General features: G+C 45.7%; 2 protein-coding genes across 8 annotated transcripts in view; one reads left to right on the top strand and one right to left on the bottom strand.

The window, feature by feature from the left end:
* The first annotated feature begins 1,240 nt into the window (after window positions 1–1,240).
* On the top strand, window positions 1,241–16,575 carry SLC25A47 (solute carrier family 25 member 47). Of its 7 annotated transcripts, none has more exons than XM_019481588.2 (6): window positions 1,241–1,422; window positions 9,688–9,731; window positions 10,540–10,611; window positions 11,047–11,229; window positions 12,959–13,229; window positions 16,280–16,575. In XM_019481588.2, the coding sequence occupies exons 1-6, from the start codon at window positions 1,395–1,397 to the stop codon at window positions 16,558–16,560; spliced, it is 879 nt and encodes a 292-aa protein (XP_019337133.1). In that variant the 5' UTR covers window positions 1,241–1,394; the 3' UTR covers window positions 16,561–16,575. The 7 variants fall into 7 exon arrangements, with proteins under 7 accessions (XP_019337133.1, XP_019337134.1, XP_059579206.1 ...); XM_019481589.2 differs by having other exon boundaries at window positions 11,047–11,187; XM_059723223.1 differs by having other exon boundaries at window positions 11,127–11,229.
* Window positions 16,576–17,426: 851 nt separating this feature from the next.
* The window catches only part of WARS1 (tryptophanyl-tRNA synthetase 1), a 44,218-nt gene continuing 33,962 nt past the window's right edge, over window positions 17,427–27,682 (bottom strand). Inside the window, exons 10-11 of the mRNA XM_006260706.4 lie at window positions 22,966–23,106; window positions 17,427–20,478 (exon numbers count right to left, since the gene is read on the bottom strand). Coding sequence (XP_006260768.3) covers window positions 20,320–20,478; window positions 22,966–23,106 — 300 coding nt within the window. The 3' untranslated portion in view covers window positions 17,427–20,319. The remainder of the gene's footprint in view (window positions 20,479–22,965; window positions 23,107–27,682) is intronic.

Genomic DNA, 27,682 nt, shown 5'->3' on the forward strand with positions numbered 1-27,682 from the left:
TGATGAATCACACCTGGGACAAGGTCTCTCTACCTGTGCTCTTCAGCTCTGATCCAACCAAGCTGTTACAGACTTAAGCAATTTCTCCTGTGTATATGGAAGCTACAAGTCTGACAGCAGTATGCACTGATGCATCCCATGGCATAGATTTGCGTGTGGACAAATTCTCTCAAACAGCAGCTCCCAGCAATGGAGCTGGGCATCTAAACTAGTTGAAAAATACTGCATTCCAAAATTATTTGATGGAGGAAGGGACATGTTTGCAAAAGATATTTTTGGACCAGCTATCCTAGGAATTGGTGAGTCCCAACTATATGTGGATATGCAGGAACAGTACTGAGAAATGTTGTACCTGTAAGGGAGTAAATGCTGACCCTGTAGCTCTCATGATACTTGGGGATCTGGCACTGTTGGTGCCCCACTAGAGTCCTACCTCATCACTGAAGCCAGCACAATTGCTCTGTATGGCCAATATTAAAAGACTTTTTCCTGATGTCTGTATCTTGCTCCCCATCAATGTGTACAAAAGTGTGTGTGTGAGAGGGAGAGAAAGAGTGAGAGAGGAATGGCTCCCTTTTCTGGCAACCATTATCTGTGAGGTCTAGAAGCTGCTTCAAGGAGAGACCTCCTTCCTATTCCTTCTCCCGCAATACATCTTTGAGGCCTCGCTGTTCTCCAGAGTGCGAATTCTTCCAGAGGCTGACTTCCTCTGGTTCTTGCAAGCACCCACCAGGGAAGGGAAGCAATCCCTCCATGCATAACTGAATTGACTTCTGCTTTTCAACACTCCCCATGGTGCAGGTCACCTGAGAACAGTGCAGGACTGAAAAGCCAGGAGAGTAAGGGGGAAAGGTCTGGATGAATTTCTTGAGCATGACTTGGAAAAGGGCCATATTTTGCCCTTGTGAGAGAATTGGGTCCATTTTGAAAGGGTGCTTCTTGGCAGGACCATTCCACATGGTTGTGTTGCATGTGGCTGTGCACGGACCAGGGATGCAAGCAACCGTCTTCTCCGACTAACGAGTACACCTCCATGTTCTCGACATGGTCTTTGTAAAGCCATGTCATTGCGATTTTGCAGGTGAAAGGCAACCAGAATGGAGGCTTTAGTTCAATGTTCCAGTTCAACTCTGCACAGGATTATTTATTCACCATATTCTTGGAACTGGTCCAGTCTTTTTGTCTCACCCTGCTAATGTATAATTCATTAATTCTTCCCCCCGAGAACATAACCTTTGGAGAAAGCTGGAAATAGGAGGGGGTTGTACAGTGCAAACTGCATCTTCTCTGAAGGACTGAGGGGCTCTTGTTCCTCATAAAGGCTGAATTTGAATCTACTTTTCCTCCACAATTCCAACATTTGATCAGGACAGTTAAGGCAGCAGACCGTACAGATGGATTTCATTGCTGGAGCCATTGGAGGTAAATACATAGATAAAATGGTGCATGTTTGATGAAAGCAGACAGCTGTGCTTCTTTGCTATGTACAAGCAGATACTGATGACACAAGTGGCAATGCGATAGTTAAGGATCATTCAGTGGTTTCATGAGGACTGCCTTTTTATAACATATTCTCTATTACTTTAAGAAGATCAGCAGAGTAAATTTACAGAGCATGAATATCATTAAACTTGGTTAGCTGGGATTGCTGCTTTGCATTACCCCCTCATCTAATATCAAAATGATTAAGCAAAACAACACCAGATACTAAAGCACACTGCTGATACAGCGCTGCTGTTATCCAGAGTTCTGGGGCACATGACATACTGGTGGGCCTTCGGGGTTTTGGAGAACTGAGAACATTTTCAATGGTGAAGTAACTTTGTTGCTGTTAAAAAAGAAGATTTAAATAAGGATAACCTTGGACCAGGATTTATTTGCAGCTTGGTCAGGGGTTATTTCAATGCAGGCTTACTACATAGCAGACCTCGTTCCAGGAACAAATTGTTAACTAGTTTAAAAAATGAACCACTTTTACTTTGAGGCTTCTGGGGGGCCTATATTAGTGCAACTCCGTTTTAAACCATGACATTTCTTTGGTGAATTTGAAAGACAAAATTCTGAAATAGCTATGATGGACGGGACCGGGAGAACTGCACAGAGTGAGGTCCTAGAACGAGTCGTGCCATCTCCCACATGGCCGGGAATGTGCTAAAACTCTCCCATGTCAGTTCCAAGCAGGCTTCCAGATCCTCTGAACTATGACGGCTTCTTGCTGAGCAGATCAGGAGGGAGCAGTTGCCCGTGCAGACATTGATATAGCATGACATACTTAACTGCAGCTTCTGCCTAGTAACTATGTAAGTGAGCCCTGAGTCAACTCTGGAATGGCTGCAGGAGAGGTATATTTAGTCCCCTCACTGTGACTCTCCTTCCTTCCCTCTGGTTTGCCTCTCCTCTCGTTTGTGTGTGGTGGCTGTATGAGCCTGAGCACAGGTGGTTTGCCTGAGAATGTGAACTTGGGGAAAGTGTATAAGGTTCTTTAAACCTGGGTATCAAATGCCCCAGTTCACTGCATGTGTGGAGTACCTTGTGTCTGTGTCAGCCCAGTGTAACGCAGCCCTTTTTTTCTGTCTTTGGACATCTCTCTTGTCCACTGTGATTTGTGAAGATTATATACCGTAATTAAGGAAACTTTTGACACAAATCTTTTGGGCCCTGTCCAGGCCTTCAAACCAGTCAATTGGTATTCATCATGTCCTCTGTCCCACTGCCCTCAGGTTTGCATTTTACTACACCTGCAAAAGTGCGTCTTCTGTGAATGTCACAATATAGTCACAGACCTGATCCAGCAAGGTGCTCATTGTCCTCCTTCCTCACTCAAGTGAATGGAAATGGAGGGCACCCGATACTTCTTTGTCTGATTCTCTAAAATGTATCTGGGATACAGAAGGATCCCTTTGGTTGTAATTCAAAGTACATTTTAATCAGAAGTTCATTTGCTTATCCTAATTGCAGCTCATTGCTACAGGCATGTGAGACTGAGATTTTTTCCTAGCTCTGAAGTGGTCAGCTGTGTTTGTCTGAAGTTGGGCAGAAAGCAGAGCAGGTGGCACCTTAAAGACTAAATGATTCAGAGAAGCTTGAGCATCTGCAGAGAGCAACATACTTTGTCATGCATAGCATCTGACCAAGGTGGTGGCTGCCTTCTGCTCTGCCTTCTGCCTGTCTTCCTACCTGTTACCTATGGGAACTCAGTACCTGCCTATGAGGCATGGCACAGTCTTGCATCTGTAGAAAACAAACTCCTTTCAGATACTTTGCTGCCTAGAGAGCTTGAATGTGAGGTGATGGGGGCTTGTGCACAAACTGCAGCAGCTAGCAGTATGATCATCATCACCAGTCTGATGTGGATAATGCCATTATTTCCTTGATGTGTGCTTCCAAGGTTAGAAGAGCTTCCTACGAGAATAAACTGCCTCTCAGCCCTGCAGTTGGGTCAAGAATTGCTTTGCTATGGAAATATGTATAAGAGTTGGAACAGGGTTGTCTACTGTATTTTCACATATCCAGACACCTTGCAGCCCCAGCTGAACAAACAGCTAAAATGGCAACACAGATAACAGGGTTTGTTTAATATATGATGTGCCTGAGACCTTGATGTGCTTTGAGGGTTGTTTTTTTGAGAAAACCCTCCCTGGCTCCTAGTGTAGAGTAACAAAGGGACACAGTCCCCTTAAATCCTAACTGGTAAGGACCCAGGGTGATAAATTGTTTCCTTGTAAACATACAAATATATTGATGTGTGTCTCTTCCAAATGCTATTTATTGCTTCTGTGGCTCTGGGACTAGCTCAGAGCCTGGGTCTTGTGAAAGCAGAAGTGTATTGCTTAGAGATACGTGCAGTAATCTGAAAATGGGCTGGAGTTGTTAGTTAGCAGATCCCTTTATATATATCTGTATTCACCTATGTTTTCTAGGTGCCCAGGGTGTGTGTGTATGTGACTAAAAGGACTTTTTTTTCGACCCAGGACATAGGAGCTAGTATTCTCATAAGCAGAAGGCAAGGTATGTCTATCACTGCTCATGGGTGAGCAGCCAGGTTAGCAGCAGGCAGTGCTTCTCTCCATCTTGCTGGAGCTGGGACATAAACCAGATGAATACTGCCCAGGGTTATACAAAAAATTACTGTGTACATGGGTTATTCCATATTTGTCCACAAAAAAGTTCCTTGTTCTTTTGGCTAAACTGCTAAAGTATCTGGTATGGGAGACGGTTGGAGACATGTGACCAGATTGGAGGGGGCACAGGTGGGATCAGGTAGGGCAGTTCTTACATTCCCTTAGTGCTTTACAAAGTTTCCCTGAACCAGGATGGCTGCCTCTCCTCAGGCCACATGCTAGCAAGGCAGGATTTTATCTACAGTGCTGAGTCGATGTCGTTTACATAACTGTAATAGATGTGTTTTTTTTATAACTGTACACCGTCATTCATTACTTAATTTTTCACTGAAGGCCATCTGCGTGTTTTGCTTCTGCTCTTTTGTGGCCCCCCAGGCTATGTTGGCTATCCAACGTAAAATGCACTCTCTTGTGAGTGATCATGAGAATTAGCAACACTAACCCTTGTTTGTGAGGGGAGGAGGTATAACGGCTGTAGTTTATCATACCAGATAAGCTAGCCACCAAGAATAACTCCTAAGAAAAGGAATGTAGGTTCTTAACCAGATTTCTCTATTTTACTTGCACATTTTATAAGAGCAGCACTACAGAATGGGGGTCATATCTTGTATATGCTTTCTATACAGACCTAGCCTTGTTTGGTTCTGCTGTGCTATACGCACAGCTCATGCTCTCTCTTCCTAGAGCTATTCGTATGGCGTGACAGAGTTCACAGCTCTCTGGTCTTCCACAGCCTTTGACAGACTTGGCTGGACACCTCAGGTGTTAAAGTTTTGTGTGCTGGATGCTCAACCCCTTCATGGGGATAATCCATGGGGTGCTGAGGTTTTGGAGACTATGGGGCGCAGGGTTTCCCTGGGCTGGAGCTCTGGAAAGTGTATGAAGGGTCAGTGTTGCTAACACTTGTGATTTCTTCTCCCATCAGAGCACTTTGACCCATGCTCCAACAAGTCTGACAAGGGCGGGGGGAACTCCAGCCCTCCTGACCATCAATCCCACCCAAGTGAAGGCTCAGAGGTTGCAGCAGGAAGCCCCCTCTGATTGACTTGTCTGCCTGTTTCCCTTTCCTTGCTCACCTCCTGTGGGCAAATGCTGCTCTAATCCTTTCCTCTCCCTCTGTCCCTGCAGCAGTGGGACTGGAAAGGAGAGAAAAGGATCTGGCTGAGGTGACCCAGGTTTGCAGAGTTGGGGAAGGAGCCCTGGGAGGAACAGAGGTCAGGGGGGATGGGCAGAAAGTGATGTGGCTGTACCCAAGACAGGATTCACATTTAGGGCCTGTCTGCTGTGGTGGGTGACATGTCCCAAATGCTTGTACTACAAACCTGGAACTGCACTGGTGATGCCACTCTGGGGTTATCGTTCAGCAGCAGCTCTCAAGCAGGCCTGAGACTGGCATCGCAAGAGCAGCTGCCTCAGAGCATCTTCAGTGCCCAGTTTAGAGCATGAAGGTGGGAGCAGGTGGCTGGGGGATGCTGCCATCATGGGGTGGACATGCCTTTGGAGCTGGGGGCAGACTTGATTGCTGGTCTAGAAAGGGCTGGGTGGGTACATGAGTGTGTGAGGGGACACATTTAATTACCCTTCTAGGGCTGGGAGGAGCCAGCGGGACCACAAACCCCCAAAGTCTGCAAATTGATCCACTGACTGGGGCGGCCCAGGGAAAGAGCAGAATTTAAAAGACCAACCAAAGAACATGTCCTGTTCTTTGCTTTTTTTTTTTTTTCCATAAAAGGGGTCTCTGGGCCTTTGTGCCCAGCTCAGGAACATGCTGGCATCTGTCTCGTGAGGATGTAACTTTTGGGCTGGGTGCTCCTGGGGGCACAGAGACTAGGAAACTTCCTGCTGCCCTCCAGCAACTGAAAAGAGGGCATGGAGGAGCTGGCTGGGATGAAGTCAGTCCAGGTGCCAGACATGTGGAGTGTACGCTGTGCCTAAATGTGCAGTGATGTCTACTTGAGTCTGCAAACAGCCCTGTACAATAGATGGGTTTGTGTGGAAGGCTGGAGAGCCAGAGCTGATGTCTGTAGCTCCCTAACTCTAAGATTTGCAGATAGTTTCTCTCTGCCCCTTGGGTCCTTGTATCTGTGGAAAGGATGGGGAGGGGCAGTACCGGCCTTGGAAAAGGTGAGGGAAAGGTGTCAATAATAATGTCTAGTCGAAAGGAAGGCGGTTGTTCCCTGGCCCCTGTCTGGGACCTGTGCACATAGTAGTGTGACGGGATGGGTGAGCAGGGCACTGTCCCTAGGTGCTGACTTGGGGAGGGCACTGGAATGGCCACCCCAGGAAGTTTTTGCCATGGCAGTAGCTCTCTTGCAGGACATTGTCCGGGGTGCAGCAGCTGTTAGGGATGTCTCTGTGAGCACGTGCTGCAAGGCAGCACGGATTCCTCCCTCCCTGGGTGCAGTGGGGCAGCCAGAACAGCAACATAGCTCCACCACACACAGTATCTCCCTTTTAACCAGCATAGGCTCCAAGCTGGCAAAAGTGCCACCTTTCAACAGTGAGGGGCATGGTGCAACTTGCATCCATCGGAGAGGCCATGTAAGCAGTGGTGACTGCACAGCAGATGGGCCTGTTACTGGCTGCCCTGCCTTAGCTTTCCAGGTGCCACCATCTAGTGATGTGCCTATAGGCATCGGACCCAGACTGGCCGGGGCACGCTTTCATTCTCTGCCTGTTCTGGAGCCCGGACCCAGTAAGCCCCTGTTTTTAATTCCTTTCTTCCTGGTCTGTGTAGTCTCCCTCCCCATTTCCAACACTGTACCCTTCTTCTGCCTTTGAAATGCAAAAAGGACTGGCTGGCCTACTTTTCACCTGCTTCTGCTGTTGATCTTCCTTGCCAGGCAGACTTGCTGGAGATGCCTGCACAGCAGGTAGGACAAATGTCATTCTCTTTTCTAAGTGGGCGAAGGTCATGTAGGCTTTGTCCAGGATTTTCGTGTCCTGGATTAGCTGTGGGGACTCTGACTTAATCATGCAGATGCTGATTGTGTCAGTGACATAGGGCTATTCAGTCACCAAGATAGCTGTGTTATTTCAGGGGAGTGCATCTGGGGAAGTGACCACAGCAGCCAACATGCCTTTTTTTTTTTTTTAAAGCACTCAGTGATGGACATTATTAAATGGGTAAGCCACCAGGAAACATATGGCTCATAGTCTTTTCGGAGCTTACTTAAAGGCCTGATGCAGTATTTTTAAGACCCTTACAGTTCCTTTCAGAAAATCAGGACTGGTCATTAAAAATATCCTGAATGGATATAGCTTAACTGTCTCAGCTTTTTGCCTTTGAGGTTGGTGGGTGCCTCATATTTTGACCAGATGTTAGCCAGTTGCCTAGTTATAACATTGAAAATAACACTATTCAAGTGCAAAACAATTCATTTACATGTGGAGCCACAGGCTGGGAAATATAGTGGTGATAGATAGCAGCAGTGAAAATCTGTTAGCTGCTGTGATCAAATGAAATGTTCAGGGAAGCAGTTTGTTCCCCCTACACCATCATGGTAGTCGCTTTGCCTCCTAGAATTACTGAGCTTCCATCTCTAGTGACTATTTTAAGACCTAGAAATGTGCCCTGGTTTCTATATTTGGGGCAGACAGATCCCAGGAGCATGTTAAAAGCAATATATTTACTGTCACTCTGTGGCAATAAAGGTCAGCTGGTGCACAGGAGAGCTCCATTAAGCAGGCTGACTTTGTACATACCCCATCATTAATCCTCTTCAGCGTTCTTACTAGAGGGTTGCACTTTAGACTTGCTCAGTTAGAGCTGAACCCTGGGGGCGGCGGGGGTGGGAGGGAGGGAACCGGAGGTCAGCTCTGCCATTTCTGAGTTGCACAGCAGCCAGTGGAATTGTGCGGCATGCTGTACGCGCGTTACTGCCCTGACGTTGCATCACATCCCGCCTCGGGGATTCTGAGTACAGCCTGGCTCCCCATCAAGGGCTGCTTCCTCTTCAGCTGTTAATCTTTGTTTTGTTCAGTTCTGCTTCTCTCTTTGCAGTGTACTGGCACAGTCAGTGCACGTGGAAAGCACACGCATGTAATTCTGGGCTTGATCCTGCCACAGGCTGCCTGCCCTTGAGTCTTCGTCCAGCTGTGCTCTATCATGTTTTTTGACTGCAGTCAGTATCTACTTCCCCTTTGAACAAGGGGTGTTGCTTGCTGAGAAGTTGTAGCCTCCAAGGAATGTAGTTCTTCCTTAGTGTGTGGCTACTTAGCTACATTCTTCACTATATAATACTTCTGGCACAGTTGCATGCACAACCCCCATCAAGACTGCTCAGTAGCCACTAGAGAACGGGTGTCAAACAGATGGCCCACTGCACTACTGGCAGTCCCCCAGAGCTTGGGGGCATGGCCTGTTGTACAGCCCAGGACAAGAGTTGACACAGCCCCATCACCCCCTGGCTGCCTTGCCTGTTGCCACAGCTGTGGCCCTACCTCCCTAGCTGCTGGCCCCTGCTGCATACCCTATGCTGGAGCCTGAGCAGGAGCTGCTGTTGTCTGCACAAGGTTGGACTCGGGGCTCAGTCATAATTGAAATCACCTTGTGCTACATGTGAAGGCATGGCTCCTCAGCCAAGTGCTTACTGTTTAAGACAGGGGTCGGCAAACCCCGGCATGCGTACCGGAGCGTGGCATACGAAGGCATTTTGCTTGGTATGTGCACCTTGGGGTAGATAGCAGGGGAGCCGTGGGGGATCCTTGTTGTGGCAGCCCAGCCCCTGCCTCTTCGATGCTGGCTGCCCCAAGGTACACATACACCTGCTGCTGGCCACAAACTGGGCTGGGGCTCCATGGACCCCGGTGCAGTTGCTTCCAGCTTAGTAGGTGCCTGCCACAGATGGCCCAGGTTCTGGGCAGGCCTCTGCTTCCCGCCACAGAGCCTGGGCTGCTTACAGCAGGTGGCGGGGAGGCTGCAAGCACTTGCATCGGGATCCATGGAGCCCCAGCCCAGCTTGTTGTCCCATCCATGGAGCAGATGGTGGGAAAGGGACAGGGCTGCACTACCATAACAAGGCCTGGGCCCCTGGCATGCCAACATTTTACAAGTAGAGGTTGCAGGTGTTTTTGGCACTCTGCACAAAAACGTTTCTGACCCCTGGTCTAAGAGAATATACTGAGGAGATTGAGGATGGGGGAGTGCAAAACAATTCGTTTGTGCTGATCATCCATTAAAATTCCAAGCACGACTAAAGTCAACAGGACAACTTCTTGTCCGGGGAGGTGGCAGCTCTCCATATCCCTTTCAGCACTTGTTTCTGTGTCCCTGCCAGTTCTGACTTGCACCATGTCTCCGTGCCCTCATGGAAGTTTCTTTTTACAGTCAAAGTTCTTCCGTGAATGTGTCTGGGCCTCTTAGATTAATCTATTAATTTTATCCCTTGATCCTTGCCTTAACCTTTGTGGCTGTTATTGACAAGTTAGAGAGTTTGGTTCTGAGGGCAACTTGACTCTGGCATTGACTATCACTGTAATTCAGTTAATTACTTCCTTGGCAGTAAGAAAATAGCCTGGTTATTGTATATGCTGGTAACCATGTTACATACAATGTCTGTTTCAGGTGGCTTGAGTACTGCTGTGGGTTATCCACTGGATACAGTAAAGGTATTTTTTTTTTAATTTCAATTCTTATCTATCACATGGAACTAAACCCAGGTGGGCAAATATTTTGGCTGGCGGGCCGCTTAATGAGTTTTTCTGAGCTGTTGAGGGTCGCACATACAATCTTTAGAAGATATTTTAATAAATCATACATAAAAAACAAATCATATACTGAAAATCAAACATCTACTTTAACATTTTAAATTTTATTTCAAAAAATATTTTTTGCCCTCCCCCACCACCTGGCTGGACACACGTCCCCACAGCCATCACCACTTCCCTGTGCTACCTGCTGCTCAGAGCAGTGCAGTAGGAGGAGTCATCAGAGGTGGGAAGAGCTGAGCAGTACCTGGGAGGCTGCAGTAGCAGCCAGAGCAACTCTGCTGGGAAGCTGTGTGCCCTGGCCGGGGCCAGGGCTGGAGCTGGGGCGGTGACATGGGCGGCATGGGCAGGAGTTTGGCGTGGGCTGCCCCAGGCAGGACTTGGCTCTATGCAGAGCACCACAGGGGCATCCACGGACTGGATACAATCAATTGCGGGCTGGGTCTAGCCCACGGGCCATATTTTGCCCACCCCTGAACTAAACTGTTCTCTTTTGCCTTTCTCTCTATACTTACTAGATCAATCATACGAAAGAATGCTTTATTTTTTTCCACCACATTGTTATACAAGTCTAGTCTTGCTTGCTTTTTTTTTTTGTGGGGCGGGGGGTGGGGTAAGTATTCCACAGCAAATCAAAAGGCGTGGTATGAATGCATTAGTCAGTAAGTTTAGCATGTTGTTGATGTCAAAGCTTGTTTTATGTTTACAGGTGAGAATTCAGACTGAGAGGAGCTATAATGGAATTTGGCACTGCATTCAGGAAGTGTACAAAACAGAAAAGGTAGGGACAGCTACTTTGATGCATCACATTTATAAAGGAAAACAACAGGAGAAATGATGTGAATTGACTTGAGAGCAGATGATGACCCTGCTTAGCTATTCCTGCTGATGCAAGCTGCAGGTAGCTCATCTCCTCTGGAGAGAAGGGAGGAGTGATCTTAGATGTGAGCCAGAGAGAACTAAGGCAGCTCTAGATTAGTCAGCTTGGGGCTATGTGGGTTTTTGGGGAAGAGAAGTTCCATAAACAGCCACATTTCAGGGAAAAAGGCTTAGTCTGAACCTTATCTTATTAATTTGCTACTAAAGCTATGCTTCTGGGGGAGGTTTGTGACATGACCACGTATGGATTGGATTTCAGACCGGACTGGACTAACACAAATGCCCTCCTTAGGTCATTCCCTTTTTTAATCCTTCCTTTTTCTCTCTTTCATGCTAGATCCTGGGGTTTTACAAAGGCATGTCCATGTCGGTCCTCACAGTGTCGCTCATTTCTTCTGTTTCTTTCGGCACTTACAGAAACTGCCTTTATAACATCTGCAGGTTAAGATATGGCACTTCAGATGCAAAACCCTCAAAGGTGGATATTTCTCTGGCTGGTTGCGCTACTGGGGTGGTTCGGGTAGGTAAAGAGCAAATAAAGTAATCAACAAAGTTCCTGTTTCTATTAATGTGAGGCTGAAAATGTGATGAGTACCTTTTCTCTGGTGCTTGCAGGAAGGTCTTTGAAAACTCCTGTCCACAATATCCCTTTGGAGTCTTGCAAAAGACTGTATATCATCTCCTCCTTTCTTGTCACTGGCAGAGCCCTGGCTTTCCTGTACATGTATGTCTTAGGGTATGAAGGTCTGAAGTGGGGATTCTGTGGGTTAACAACGGCCTAGGAATGCCAGGGGCTGGACTTGATGTCCTTGAAGGTCCCTTCCAGTCCTTTGTTCCCACCATAGTGATGGTGGTTTTTTTAAGATCTCCTCTTCCATTGTTGTTCCCACACACTGGTTTGGCCCATAAAGGTGTGGAGTCCCACTGGGCTCTTAATACTGGGTTTATTTTAGAGGATACCCAAATATTTTTTGGGTATCCTCTAAAATAAACCCACTGAATAAGGGCTTAAAGACTACACAAGGTTTTGTTTTGCTTTTTTTTTTTTAAAAACAGAATACGGGATTCAATACAGGATCTTCCCTTTCCCTCATGAAACTTTTAAAGCTCCTCTAGCCATCTCTGGATAGAGACCATTTATGTAACAGATTCCTGCTTCAGTTAATGAGAGCGCCCTAGTCATTGGTTTGTTAATAATGCAGGTCAAAAGCAATCAGCATCACTGGCTGATGGTGGGTCAGTGTTGTGTGTGTGTGGTCCCGCCTAGGCAGATATCCATAGCACAAAACTGCCTCCTTTATCACCTCTGTAGACATTTCAAACAGGGAGGTTAAGAATGATCTGATCAGAAGGACTGAACCAGTCCAAGCCAGTGAGAACGCATGTAGAATAAGATACATTGGTAAAAATGCAGCATGGGGTTTTTATCATGCTGTGCTCGCTCTGTAGGTAGAGACACTATAAGTACTGTCAATTTAATGCGTTAGGAGAGCACTGAACTGCATCTCTGTGATCATGTCAAAACAGGCAGTATGTCAGGTTTTCCCATTAATTCTCTGAACTGAGCATGGCCCAGGGCACACCAGGGAGGTGTGCAACTGGCAAGTGAAATTACTTGTCAAAATATGCATGTAGCTGAGATAATGTGAAATTGTAAACATCAGTGGAAACTTAGGAGCAATTTTTCACACTCTGAAGAGGCTTATATGAACAGGGTGGGCATGCTGAATGCCAATGGCTCCCCCTCAATGATTATACATAGTGCTTGCATATTTTTGACTAGTCCTCGGTCTGTGCTACAATTGCCTCAGGAGCTTGGTTCCAGTCTATCAGGTAAGTGTTGCCCTGCTCCCACTGGGTGGACCATCCATTGGATAATCTTCCCTCAATGGTCACTTAGTCAGTGCACTAGCAAATTGGTTTAATTTCCAGGATTCTTTATGGCAGTGGTTCCAGTTCACAAGTGCTGGTGCTCTTAGCTTAGGATTTCCCCCCTTCTCTTCACAGCCTGACAAACTGTTGCTGGTGCTGGTTGTTGTTTAATGAGGATCTGTGGTAGTTCTGGGTGTATTGCCTTTGCCTTCATTTCACCCGACTGCAATTCCCAATTCATGATCAGACCTCTTCAGCCTTGTAGTTTCCATAGAGAATGGGGACTCCTGGGGAGGGGCTGAGACTAGCTATTCTTCATTGCTTTTGCCAAAGGTTGAAGATGACATTGCTAATGTTGGTCCGGTCTTGTTTCCCAGGTTCTGTTGATATCCCCTGCTGAGATAACCAAAGTTCGAATGCAAACTCAGAAACCACATCACTCAGTTGCAACTTCCGATCCCAGCTCCAAGCCCAAGTATCGAGGATCTATGCATTGTCTGAAAATGATAGCAAAGGAGGAAGGTTTTGGGGGTTTATACAGAGGGTGTTCAGCACTATTATGCAGGGACTGCTACTCATCTGCCTTATATTTCCTCACATATTCTGTCCTATGTGATTGGCTCACTCCAGCTGGGAAAAGTAAACCAGGTAGGTGGAGCAGGCCTGCCCACAAAATGACTTGATTTATATTGTGCTAGGAGAGAAGGCATACTCTTAATGTACAGAGTTTTACCCACCTGCTAGACAGTTCCCTCCAAATGTGTCCTTATCACAGGCTGCTTGCTTTTGTTTTCATTCACATTTAATTTAAATGCCTTCCAACGTGGTTTCCTTTGGTGACTATATCAAAGCATGGGTGAGTGTTGATCACCCTGCAGTTGCAGGCCCCACAAGCTAAGCTGCATTGGGTGGCTTTCACTAGTTGAAGAGTGGTGGTTCCCTGAACAATCTCAAGCAGTCCTTGCCCCCTGAGCTACAGAAATTAAAAGTACCAATCACTTGCCCCTTGGCTGCCAATGCACTTGTCCCAACAGGACTCCATACACCAGAACTCAGCAGCAAGCTCTGCTTGCCCTGCCCACAAATTCCCAGCCCCTTCAGGAGCCCCGCAGGCTGTATGTTTGACACCCCCTCATCCAGAGGAATCATGCTATCTAAGAATAAATGCAGATGCTGCTGGAGTGGAACTTGGCAAATATTTAAAATGAAGAAGAACCTGCTTAGTTCAGTTGGAACCAAACTGCCATAATTTAGGCTAAACAACAAAATTAGAGGTTCAGAGGCTATTCATGCTAGACAGAAAGGGATTGAAATTTGGTGTCACATGCTGGGGCCAATGCCCTTCTTCCATCTCATGTGGTCTGGGGGTTGTGCTGGACTGTGAAGGCTGGAACCATCCAGGTTGTGGCACCTTTACTATGTGTGTTATGGCCCGGGAACTACTTGTGCCAGGTGCTGTATGAATACACAAGAAGATGGTTCCTCCTCAAGAACAGGCTCCTAGCAGTGATTTGGAGGCAAGGATACAGTTTTTAATGACAATTTGTACAAGCCATTTAAAGGGAGCAGAATTCCAGAATTAAAAGGAAGAGCCTCAGGCCCTGTCAGGCTTGTGTTTTCAGAGGGAAGGACTGGCTACACCACTTTTGGTAGCAGCTCAGGTTTCTTTATGGCTCCTGGGGAGTGAGTGCCCAGTTCTGCCTGCATTGTAAAATCACACAGTTCTGCAAGTGAGATGCATCTTCTGCAGGTAGTAGTACCCACAGGCCCTGCTCAGCCCTCAGTCACAAAAACAAGCCTATCATGTTTCCTAGTATGCAAATAGCCCCAGAGTCATTATGAAATACTTTCTAGTGTGGGCTGAATCCAATGCCAGATGCTTCAGCAAAGAGAATCTCAGCAAGAGTTACAAGGCAACTGCAAACAGAACTGCAGAGGAGCCAGGAGCCCTAGAGCCCATGGCATCTGGCCCATTGTAGTGGCAGGCTCCAGCCCAGACATAACACACAAGGCTGGCTTCACTGGTGGATTATGTGGGCAACTGCCCAGGTTGCTGTGGTCTGGGGGCATGCTGCATGCACACAAGCACTCTCTGCCCTCCCCCCCAACGTGAGCAGTGTGTGGTCACAGCATCATCCTCCTCTTCCCCTTCCCCACCCTGGCCTGGCCAATCCCTGGCCCAGGCAGGAGAAGTGGTGCCCAGCCCAACCCAACCCACCCCTGCCTCCAGCCACTGCTCAGGAGGAGCCAGGCTAGGCATGTGCAGGTAGGGTGGCACCTGCTCCAGTCCACCTGCCTTGCTCCCCTCACAGCAACAGTGGTGCCTGCCCACCTGCCTGGTGCACCGTGCTGCTCCACCTCCCCACCAGACTGTGCCCCATGCTCCTGCCCTGCCTGCAGCAGTGCTACTTAAGGGGTGCTAAAATACAAGTTCACTAAGGGGCCCATTCTCCCAGAGGCCAGCCTTGGTATCACATACTACTTACAGTACATGTAGGAAGCAGGCTCCTTGCCAACTATCTGGGCACAGTGGAAAGTCAAAATATATTTAAAACGTGGCACTGGAAGTATGTACATATCTGTCTGGGAGCCTATACCACTTACTGCTACAGGAAACAGAGACTAACAGCAGCCAGGCTAACTCGAGTCCTAAGGCACAGCTTAGTCAAGCACTAAGCTTTGTCTGTGGGCTGAAGGACATTCCCTTCCTATTCCTCGGTTGGTTAACTGGCAGCATTCATTAGACTCTTTTACCTGTTCTCTGGAGCGTCACATCAGGGAGGCAGGACAGATGGGCTGGCAGCTGTGTGGTGTGAATTGCTCTGGCATGTGGTAGTGGTTCCTTACTTTGATCCTGCAGCCTACCTTTAGAATAAGTGTGATCCAAGGACCAACGCAGACTACAGGGGTAGTGTGGATGGGTGGGCTGTAGGCCTGTGCATGGAGCCCCACATCTAGCTGTGTGTACCATACTCCACATCTGCTTCCAGACACAGCCCCTCCCCATGCACTATCACGTGCAGGCCACTTAATCCCCAACCCCCACAGCCAATTTCCCCTGAAGCCCCGTGGCCTACCTTTCTTGTCAGACATGCTGCAGAGACACCCCAGCTAGCTCTACAGCCCAGCTTTCTCTGGAATCAGTGGATCCCTTTCCAAATATTCTTGTTGCACAAGGCAGCCCTGTGCTGATATAATTCTCCTGAACAGGAGCAGCACAGGTGCCTGTGCATAGTGCAGTGCTATGAAGTTGACCATACTGCTCCCTGCTCAATGGTACAATGTCTTATGACAACCATTTGCAGGGGAGGGGAGGAAGGATCAGCTGCCCCCACTGTATTTACCTTTGCAACTCACCTGTTAAGAAGCCTCAGTATAAGAAATTTGCGTGCTGTGATGATGGGAAAAAATCTAAAATGCTAGACAGCACAGAATGCTCTAATATGACTGACAGAGCCAATAACCAGTACTGAATAGACAGACTACAGGGGAAGGTAATGAGGAGCTGCATGCAGAGTGTGATCTTACATATAGTTCTTTTGGTTTGTCCAACTGTACAACACTACCTTGTGGTTAAGAACAGTGTCTATCCTCTTCCTTAAAACCATTCCAGAGTTAGATGGGAAAAACATTTAATGCTGCACCCATCTCCTTAGCCACCTCTGGGTAACTTCCTATTACGACTTCTCTTTTTGCAGACATATTTGCTGTGCTTGTTTCTGGAGGCTGCGCTGGAATGCTGGGGTGGGGCGTAGCAACTCCTATGGATGTCATTAAGTCTCGGCTGCAAGCAGATGAATTAGGACAACACAAATACAGAGGACTGATGCACTGTGCCAGAGAGAGTGTGAAAGCAGAGGGACTCACCGTTCTTTTCAAAGGACTTGGGTTAAACTGCATCCGTGCTTTTCCCGTGAACATGGTGGTGTTTGTTACATATGAGGCTGTACTGAGACTTGCAGAACATCTTACTAAATAAAAACACATCACATCATTCTCTTCTAAGGTGGCTGCTTTCTTTAAGACAAATTTCATATAACCAGTGTTGAGGTGTCTGATAGTGGAGATCGATCCTGGGTGAAATCAGCACATTTAATAGAACGGAAAACATCAGCAAAGCAGCTCATTGATGTTTCTCTTGCAGAGTCCCAGACTAGTCAAGACACCTCCTGCTTTTCTCCAAACTTGCTTTGACGCGCTCCCAGCCAGCCTACGGCTGCTGCTCAGGCAGGATGCACTTTCACAAATCTTGGTGTTTTGCTGCCCAAGCACATTCCGTACAGTCAACATTAAACATTCAAATAGCAGCCCCTCTGAGTGGGAGCTCATGGGAGAGGGCCAAACACCTCTCCTATAAAAACAAGACTCACTCTGGCAGCAAGACTGCCACAGCACAAGATTGGTTTTTGCTCTACATCTAATGCTACATGCCATCTGCCATTATATGCACTTACATGGCACATGCACCAACCAGGGTGTTGGATCTGTGAATGCTGGATTTTAGGGGTCTACAATTCTGTTTTTCTTAGTGTTGCCTTGACCATGAGCTGTGAAACTGCTACTTTAATAATTGCAGAACTCCTACTTCTGATAAATTCTCCCAGCTAAAGGCCAGCTAGCACAAACACTGCATGCAGAACCGTTTGAGTGGATCCTTCATTTACCTCTGTGGTCACAAACTACTGGGGAGAGAAGCCTCAGACTTTGGGCAACCAGCAGTCAAAAGGATTGCACTGCACCCATGTTCACAAGAGCAAGGAAAGAGGGGTTAAAAGAAAAACAGCAAGAAATGAAGCATAGTGACTCCATTAAATACCAGTGGAGAAATCTGACACAGACTTCCAGTACTTTAATCTGTATTTTTATTATATTGACATGAACAAAATGCCAGTAAGTCAAGAAAAATTTAGCCAGTGATTATGAATCTGACAAAAGCTCTCAGTCATTTCACTGGAGCTTTTGAAGACTTTGCCCTCATTGACCTTTAAATACCTCTGGGATTAAAGTGATCATTTGCAACGGAAAGTTGGGAGTTTCTCAACTCTTCTTTGGGACAGAATCACACTGTTATAAGTCAGGGCTGGTTTTCAGAAGCATGGCATTGTTGTAAGCAGCCAGTGCAATATCAAATTATCCCATCAGCAAGCAAGTGCTTAATTTACTCTGTTTTCACATTCCCTTTTAGAACTTTCTAGTTGGATTTTAATAATTTAATTACAAAATAGACCTGTAAATTCCTGTGCAAGTTTGTCCTATATTGGTTTTTATTAACCAAGTTTTAACTTAACCTTGTTTATTAAACTGATTCTTAGTGATGAACTACATGGGAAATCTGCAAAACCCCCCCCTGAAGTGCAAATCTTTTAAAGAACTGAAATCACTTAAAGCATCTGGCACATGTTACATTTGCTGTATGTTATACATAAGTATTGTTTGACAAACTGTAAATACACCAGACATTAAACCAGCTTATTCCTGGATAAAAACAGCAAATCAGCCACAAAAACTGCTTGCTGAAACAGTGACTTCTGTGACGTGGAAGTATCCTGTGAGAATTCTACGTATCTTGTATGTGGCCATTTGGCAGGCTATAATTTGTCACACAATACTTGCATATAATGCATGACAAACGTAATATCTATCAGGGGCCTTAGATTGAGCCAAATTAAAAAAAAAAAACTGCACAAGCATGGTTCATAGTGGAGTATGGAGAGCTAAAAAAAACACATCATTTAAAAAGTCCACCTCAACCAGTTATATATCACTGTATCTAAAAACTTAAGCTTCTTTTATGTACAAGGTAGGAAGGAAGATGATTTTAACTTTTTTTTAAATATTTGGGAGATACCTAGAATCTATGGTAAAAAAAACCACAAAAATGATCAATAGCTATTGATAAAAACTGACTTCAGTGCATTCATTAAATACCTCTGGTTTTAGTAGTGCTAGATCACAGTACTCTAGGAATAAGAAAATTAAACAGTTCTGTTTTCAGCATAAGGTAGAAAACAAGTGGTAACAAGACTGAAGCTGCTCTCTACTAACAAGCTTTAGCTTCCCCCTGGTCCCTTACAGACCTGTAACACATTGAAAAATACTCCACATGTGGCTTGGCACAACCACCAGCTCCTTCTCAGAAGCCAGACTGCAGAGTAGTTGCTAGCAGGGCCTGGGTGCACTGGCAGAACTAAGACTGGGAAGGCAGTTATTTTCCAGTATCTACCAGCTTGAGGCAGAGACCATCATTCCCCATGGTCTTCTTCAATAAGGGCCTGGGCCAAGGCCTGCTGAAAGTGAGGGGGGAAAGACCTCAGCAGGCCTTAAATTCACCCACAAAACATCTCCCTCCCCACTTGACAGTAACTACGCATCTACCATATGAACCTAAGTGTACGTTTACATAGTTAAAACTACTGCATGACTGCCATATTCTACCGCCACAAACCCTGACAAACTGACTGGCCTCTCCAACCCTTGGAAAAACCCCCCCAATATACTCTCGGGCCAAATACAGGGGGAATCTTACAGAGTTCCAACTACTTTCATTTTGTTTGAAAGGAATTTCAAATGCAAAGCAACTATTAATAATTCTCATCACCTATATTTCTAATTCTATCAGTCAGGTCTGAGCTGTATTCATATAGTCATACATTAGACCTAGTTTTAGTGCTACTGTTTTCAGCACGGTGTAATAATAAAAGCTTCGGTTGAAATATGCATTGTTATTGCACACATCAGAGTAATCACACTAAGACCAAAAGGTTCTTTTTGTCAGACCATTTCCTTGTCCAAATTTGAAGTATTTCAACCAAGTGAAGTTCATTAGAATATATCTTAAAATAAATACCTCTTCACTTACAGAGACTTGCTTGTAAAACAAACACAAATCCCTTTGTCAAGCAATCACTTCATGCGTTTCTTGGCATGATGAGAAGCTTTACCGGTTCCTTGTTATGGATACACAATTTGCCTGTCTCCAGTTCCTTTTGTGTGATCAAAATACTTTACAATCAACCAACTATCTGAGGGTCTGGGCATTAGGAATTATCAGTTTTACAGGTTTACAGAAATGGAGACACAGGGATGTTCTGATTGCCTCAGGTCCAAGCAGAAGGGTGGAGCAGAGAGGGCCTGATTCCCAGCCCCCTGCTTTGGTCAGAAGGACACTCATAGTCTCTGTATTTGGATCCTCAGACACACAGGAGGCTGAATTTTACAGGCAATGTGCATTTATGCAAGTGCAGCATGTCCCTGGTAGCCAGCTTCACAATTCAGTCCCTTAAACTGTGGTATGCAGGACCAAAGTTGGAGCTTTGAATAACTTGGTTTCTCTGAGATAAGAACTTACCATTCCTAGAGCAATTTACAAGTCAGACTTCCACATTACAATGGAAACTTTTATTAATTTTTCTTTATATTTTCAACATGAAATATAATAAATAGGGTGCTTTTACCAACAGAAAGACTGCTCTGAAGAGTCTGAGAAGAGTAGCATTCATATTGCAGTGAATGCAATTCTGCAGTTAACTAGTTTTCATTCCTAAATACTATTTTGAACCAGATTAATTTTTTTTTCTGAACTGTCCTTGAGGATTCATTGCAAGTAATCTGTTAATAGTCATATTTATAAACCAGTGATTGCAGCTGGCACATAATTATGAAGTGATGACAACCAACAGAGGACTATGATGATTCAATATTGGTTTATCTAGTGATAAATTAAATTACAGACATGTCCCTAAAATTCAAATGCCAGTTTCCGTGGAGTCATAAACTGTTTTACCATTTCGTTTGTGACCTGTTTGCGTCTCTCCTGATGAGCTGCTATCAAGGGCTGCAATGTTTCAATAAGCGCCTTCTTCAGCTCTCCTGTGAGCAGTGCCCCACTTGTGTAAGCCTGCCAAGAGAAGGGCAATGGGTTTTTAAAGCCTGGCTTCTGGTGAATAAAGATTTGGCTGTCTCAAAGTTAATTATTTGATTAGGTCCCCTAATATCACCCGTAAGTGCAATTTTCAGCATTACTCACTGATTTTTTTTAAAAGGTTATGATATAGCAGTATGTTACTACACAAACTATACAGACTGAGTAAGCTATGTGAGCAAAGAGTTAACTTGGATATCCAGTTGTAACAATGGGAAACCAAGCATTTTCCTCCTTAGGAGATCAAAATAAACAAAATAACATGTTTCTAGTGGTTGTCTTGAGTTTCACAAGAAAACTGTCACGCTTTTTTGTCGTAGGGTTTCCTAAGAATCCAAATATGGATAGTATAACCCCCCTTACACTATAGGAGTGTGTCCAGATGAGCATGCACATGTGGTTTGCAGAGCTGCAGACCCCTTGTGCGGAGCTGCAAAATGCACATGCCACATATGCAGGCATTTGCCACGCTGCTAAATTTGCAGCGTGGCAGGTTTTCTTGACACCAGGAGATCCCAATGTCAAAAAACCTGTGCCAAAAAAAAGCAGAGCAGGGCGGTGCATGTGGTGGCAGCATACTCTGCCTGAAACTGGAATCTGGCCAGGCAGAGCCACACTCTGGCTGCCAGCAAGGCTCCATGTGCTTGGATCCCTGCTGCTGGAGCCCTGGGAGGCATCCAGGATTCCAGGTAAGGCTGCTGGGGCCAGCCTCCTCTACCCTACCTGGGGCAGCTTGCTGTGTGCCAGACCACATGGGCATGGGCATTCCCCAGGGACAAGCAGCAATAGCACAACTATGCGCCGCTGCTATTTGTCCCTTGGGAAATGCAAGTGTGCTTTCATTTAGATGTGGCCTTAGGGCTCTAACCGTCTCTGTCCAAACTGTACTGTTTACTCATTTCTGGTAATACATGCACCCGCACTGCTTTTGAAAGTGATTTAGTAGCTGGCAAACAGGCTCAGCCTTCATTCAGTGCTATGTTAGAAACTGGTTATGGCCTGGAGAGCTCAACTTTGGTTTGAAATGGTAGCAAATAGTTTGCTCCCATCACCCCTTGCCATTCATGACACCAGTTCAAGCTTCAGCTATTGCAGACACCAGCTCAGCAGTGACTAAATTTCTTAATGAAAACAAAACATAATTATTAAAATGTTTTTCAATGGACTTCTGGTGTTTTTGGATTCCTCTCAGCTATAATGGAGGGCACACATACAATGGCCACTTCTGAAAGTTTCCTATTATGGCACTGTAACTGGTGTAGGTTCATTAAGCTAAGACAGATTGCAATACCATCTTTTCTTAATTTTGCACCAAAGCAGCATGATGGCAAAATGTACTCTAGTGCTAATGCCATGGAAGGAGATTTTTCAGAAAAAAAATAAGGGAGTGGGTCAAGCGTGCTCCTGGAATACATAAGGGATTAGCTATTTTAGTCTAAAAAGATTAACACAGTGTTTGGCAACCTTTCCCAGTTGTAAACTGGAAATGACCCATCCCGGGTCAGAGGCAGGCAGGAAGGTTAGTGCTAGGATGCACCAGCAGTTGGCACCCTCCCCCGTGGTGGCATGGGGAGCATGTCTGCAGCTGAAGCTCCCCCTCCCATCCTTTCCCCTGCTGCATGTTGCCAAAGCTCTGTCTGCAGGCTGGATTCGATTGCTCCATGGATCGGATTCATTTTGCAGGCCATAGATTGCTAACCCCTGGATTAACATCATGCCCAATCCTGTTTCCTTCCCTGTTCAAAGCAGAGGCAAGGTTATGCGGGGGAAACAAAAGGCAGAGTGTGCAGATTCTGCACTAAGTTACTATTTTTGTGCCCCTCTCTTCCTCAAGGTGGGCACCCAGGGCTGCTGTCCTAGTCACCTGCCCACTCTTTAGTATTATTACTGCTACCACGACACCCAGGATGAGAAGAGGAGCCCATTCCAGGCAGGTCACAGAGCAAAGCTGCCTATATTTGTGACAGCTTTTGTTTGGACTTCACTGTATACTAATAGAGAACACTTTTTGACTTTCCCTATGTTTATCAGATGTCTAATTGTAACTGCTAGTGACATTTTCATGGGAGTTAGTAGCTGCAAAGATTTTTAAGGATCTGCACTCTAGACACAAGTAGGGCTTTTTAAATGATGATTAAAAATGCCGAAAAACTGATATAATTTAAATATAGGATATGGGAGAGGAAAAACTCTCTTGTCCAAGATACCCTTACAAAAATATTAGAGGAGACAGAACAAATGACATATGTGAGGAGAAAATGCTGCAAGCATTACACACAAATCTTGAACACTCATTGGCTGGAAACATGACAGCAACTCAAAGGAAGGAGGTGACTGGGGTAATGTCACAGCACAAGTATCTTGCCCAAAGAAGTTCACAGGCACCCTTGGTTATAGGCTGGTCCCTCCCCACACACTTCTGAGGGGACAGATAGCAATTAATATTTTTTCTTGGCTCCTTACCTGCTTCAATTGTTCAAGTTTGTCATCATCTTCAAGGAAGAAGGTTAGGTACATGTAAGACACATCAACATCACAGTTGCCCCCATACTTCCTGTGCTCTTCAATAGTATCTTTTCCTCCAGAGAAGGCATGTTTGTTGATCTAGAATAACATAATGGTTTGATGACCTAACTTTTCTCAAACGTTAATTACTATGCAATAAACACATATAACAAAAATCTACATTAAAGATCAGTTGAACGGCAAGTAAGAGCAGACTGTGTAGTTTTAAAAGGAAAGGCAAGAAGCCTGATTTTAATGAACGAGTTAAAGGGAGTTCAGCAGGAGAAAATGAGGATATACAGAGTCAGTACATAAGCCTTGTGTCTGGTTCAGTAGCAGACACAGTGCACCCCAGTTTTTGCTATGGATTTGCAAGTCTTTTTTTGGTACCATTGCTACTTGTTGGGAAAACCACGTTGGTTTTTGCAAAAAGAAAAACTCTTCATACAAACAACACTAAAGAGATTCAACCTCAACAAGAAATTAACTTTGATGGGAGAGGAACAGGCACAATTCAGAGATATTACATTAGGAAAAGAATGTGTACATTTGGTAACCATAGTAAATGCAAAGGGAAAAATAGCAGAGAGACAAGGAGAGAAGTTGCAGATTCCATCCAGGAAGAGCGCACACACCGCTGAAGCTTCCTTAGCCTGATGAAGGGTTTTTGAACCCGAAAGCTTGCTTAATAACTATTCTCCAACCATTTGGGTTGGTCTAATAAAAGATATCAAATTCACCCAAGGAACCTTGGTTGCAGATAATAAGAACATAAACATAAGAACATGCAAATTACAACTGACTGAGTCAGACCATAGGTCCATATTGCCCAGTGTCCCGTGTCACACAGTGGAAGAGAGTGGATGCTGAAAGGGAGAGTGCACTGGGTATGACTAGGGATGTTTTCCACTGTTCCTCTATCACTTGCACTCTTCAGCATTTAACTAGGAAGTTCTAATTCAGAGGCTGTATCCCTAATTCCCATGTTCCATAACTTACTGGTGCCCCTTTCCTCCAAGAATTTGCCCTCTTCCTTTCTGAATCCAGCTAAACTGTCAGTTTCCACAACATCTGGTGGCAACGAGTTCCACATTTTAATTATACTTTGTGTGAAAAAGAACTTCCTTTTGTTAGTTTTAAACTTACTACCTACTGGTTTCATTTTACGACCCCATCACTTTACATTTATCTACATTGACATGCACCTGCCATTTATCGTTCCAGACCCTTCTGTAGTTTCTCATGGTCTGCCTTGGCCTTTAGCACTTTGAATAATTTTGTGTCATTGACAAATTTGGGCACCTCGCTACTCACCCTCTTTTCCAGATCATTTATGAATACATTTCATAGTTGGTAGGGTCAGAAGGGACCTGAGCAGATCATCAAGTCCAACCCCCTTCCATGGCAGGAAAAAGTACTGGGGTCAAATGACCCCAGCAAGGTGTTCATCTAACCTCCTCTTAAAGACCCCCAGGGTAGGAGCCAGCACCACTTCCCTTGGAAGTTTGTTCCAGATCCTAGGCGCCCTGACTGTGAAGTAGTGCCTCCTGATGTCTAGCCTGAACCTACTCTCAGTCAACGTATGGCCGTTACTCCTAGTTACTCCTGGTAATGCTTTGGGGAACGGGGTCTCTCCTGTTCCCTGCTGGTCCCCCTTGGTAAGTTTATATATGGCCACTAGATCCCTTCTCAGCCTTCTCTTGTGGAGGCTGAACAGATTCAGGTCCCGTAGCCTCTCCTCGTAGGGCCTGCCCTGCTTCCCCCTGATCATGCGAGTGGCCCTCCTCTGGACCCCTTCAGTGCTGGCCACATCCCTCCTGAAGTGCGGTGCCCAGAACTGGACGTAGTACTCCAACTGCAGCCTGACCAATGTCGCACAGAGGGGGAGGATCACCTCCTTGGACCTGCTTGTGATGCATCTGTGGATACATGACAAGGCATGGTTAGCCTTCCTGACTGCGTTCTCACATTGGTGGCCCATGTTCATTTTGGAATAATGACTCCAAGATCCTTTTCTGCCTCTGTGCTGACGAGAAGGGAGTTCCCCAGCCAGTAGGTATGCTGCTGGTTCTTCCTCCCCAGGTGCAGTACCTTGCACTTGTCGGTATTGAAACCCATCCTATTCTCATCCGTCCACCCCGTGACCTGTCTAGATCTAGTTGTAGCCTGTCCCTCCCTTCTAGCATGCCTGCTTCTCCCCACATCTTAGTGTCATCCACGAATTTGAACAGGGTTCTTTTCGCCCCCCTCGTCCAAGTCGCTGATGAAGATGTTGAACAGTGCGGGCCCAAGGACTGAGCCCTGGGGAACCCCACTGCCCACATCCCTCCAGGTCAAAAATGACCCATCCACCATCACTCTCTGGGTGCAGCCCTCCAGCTAATTTGCGGCCCATCTGACTGTGTAGGCATCGACACCACACTCGCCTAATTTTTTAATGAGAATGGGGTGAGAGACAATGTTGAAGGCCTTCCTAAAGTCCAGAAAGACTACGTCTACCACGACACCAGCGTCCAAGGATTTTGTGACCTGGTCATAGAACGCTACCAGGTTGGTTTGATAGGACCTGCCTCTAATGAACCCGTATGGTTTTGCCCCTAAGCATGATCTCCCCTGCTAGTCCCTCGCAGATGTGTTCCTGGATAATTTTCTCAAAGATCTTCCCCAAGACCAAGGTAAGACTAACAGGTCTATAGCTTCCTGGGTCTTCCTTTCTCCCTTCTTTGAAAATGGGGACCACATTGGCCCTTTTCCAGTCCTCTGGCACCTTGCCAGAGCACCACAAATGCTTGTAAAGCTGTGCCAGGGTCCCGCAATGACCTCTGCCAATTCCCTCAGCACCCTGGGGTGGAGATCGTCAGGACCTGCTGATTTGAACATGTCCAGTCCCACCAGGAGTTCCCTAACTCGGTCCTCTCTGACCCAGGGCCCGGCTGTGCCTCTCTTGAGCCCGTCCGGAATCCCAGTGGGGGGATGTCCCGGTCCCTGCTCAGAAAACTGGAGGCAAAGTATTTGTTAAAGAGGTCAGTTTTATTGTCTGGTGTGACCACTAGATTTCTAAGCGTGTCCTGCAGGGGCCCCACATTACCCGGTGCCTTCTTTTTACTCCCTATGTATCTAAAAAAGGACTTCTTGTTATCTTTGATCTGGGTCGCTAGTCCCAGTTCCGTCTCTGTCTTAGCCTTCCTAACATCCCCCCCTACAGTCTCGAGCAATGGAGGTATAAGACTCCTTGGTGATGGCCCCTCCCCTCCATTGGGTGTATGCCTCCTTTTTAGCTTTAGGACGTTCTTGAATGCCTTTGGTGAGCCATGGGTCCTTTTGAGCACTCTTGCCCACTTTGATTCGTGTTGGGACTGTCACCCTTTGGGCTCAGAGGATTGTCTCCTTAAGGAACGAACACTCTTCTTGGACTCCCAACTCCCCTCCCCACCGGGACCTCAGTGCCTCGCCAACTAATCTCCTTAACTCAATTAAATCAGCCCTCCGTTAAACAGCATTTGTTCCAACACAGATCCCTGGGGGTCCCTGCTGTTTACTTCTTTCCATCCTGAAAGCTGACCATTTATACTCCCTCTTTGCTTTCTATCTTTGAGTCAATCTCTAATCCACAAGTGGACGTCTCCTGTAATCCCATGATTACCTCATTTAGTTAAGAGCTTCTGACAACAGATCTTGTGAAAGGCTTTCTGGAAGCCCATATATGTCAACTGGATTGCCCCAGTTCACCTGCTTACTGACTGACACCTTCAAAGAACTCTAGTACAAGGGTAGGCAATCCCCAGCAAGGGTGCCCGAGTGTGGCATGCAAAGACATTTTGCTTGGCACATGAGCCTTGGCACAGAGAGTGGGGAAAGGGCTGGGGCTGCACTCCTCAGTAAGGCAAACAATTTGAACCTGTTATCACAAGAGATTTTCCCTATTCCAAATCACACAAAATTCTACTCTAACTTTCCAATATCTTTTTCTGAGATGAACGGAACATACCATTGTTTTATAAAATGACAAAATATGTTCTATATTATACTTGACCCCATTTCTTATGTATCTTCACATTAGTTATTTTTAATAAAGTGCTTCTGCTTATTCAACAGAGGGTTTCATCGAGATGTCCACAACTTTCTCCTGAGTTTTATACTTTTATTTATATGATTTACATGCTGCCCTTCAAGGCTCAAGGAGGCTTATGGCAAGGGAGACAGAACAGCAATTAAAAGAGTGTCTGGAATAAATAAAATAACAAAATCACAAATTAAAGCAGAGACCCACTGAAAAACATCTCTGCCTAGTTTTGGTTGATAAACACTTGCCCAAACAGAAAGGCCTTGCAGCGCTTCTGAAAACTGATTCAGATCATTTAGTTCCTAGTAAGATTAATAAGTAGTCAAAGATATTATTCTTTCATTTATTAACAGTGAATTTAATCTACCATAGTGTCACCATTTACCTCACTTGATTAGGTCCAGGCTTGACTAACCTAATATTACATTATCTCATTGCTCACAAGCTTCTTCCAGGTCATTAATCATCATCAGTTCTGCCACAGAATCTCAAAGCAGCCCACTGTAAATCTTTTCGCCCCTGTAGAAATTTGTTATTCATTCCTGCTCTTTGTTTTCTGTCTCCTGGTTAGTTCACGATCCACAACAATGTCCACCTTTAGCTACATTACTT

Source organism: Alligator mississippiensis, chromosome 2, assembly GCF_030867095.1.
Source record: "Alligator mississippiensis isolate rAllMis1 chromosome 2, rAllMis1, whole genome shotgun sequence".
Classification (NCBI taxonomy): domain Eukaryota; kingdom Metazoa; phylum Chordata; order Crocodylia; family Alligatoridae; genus Alligator; species Alligator mississippiensis.

Excerpts from the sequence above, each read along its gene's own strand:
- SLC25A47 (XM_019481588.2), top strand. The coding sequence starts at position 1,395 with ATGGATTTCATTGCTGGAGCCATTGGAG. Across the intron at positions 1,423-9,687 it reads CATTGCTGGAGCCATTGGAG|GTGGCTTGAGTACTGCTGTG; the intron begins GTAAATACATAG and ends TGTCTGTTTCAG. Across the intron at positions 9,732-10,539 it reads ATCCACTGGATACAGTAAAG|GTGAGAATTCAGACTGAGAG; the intron begins GTATTTTTTTTT and ends TTATGTTTACAG.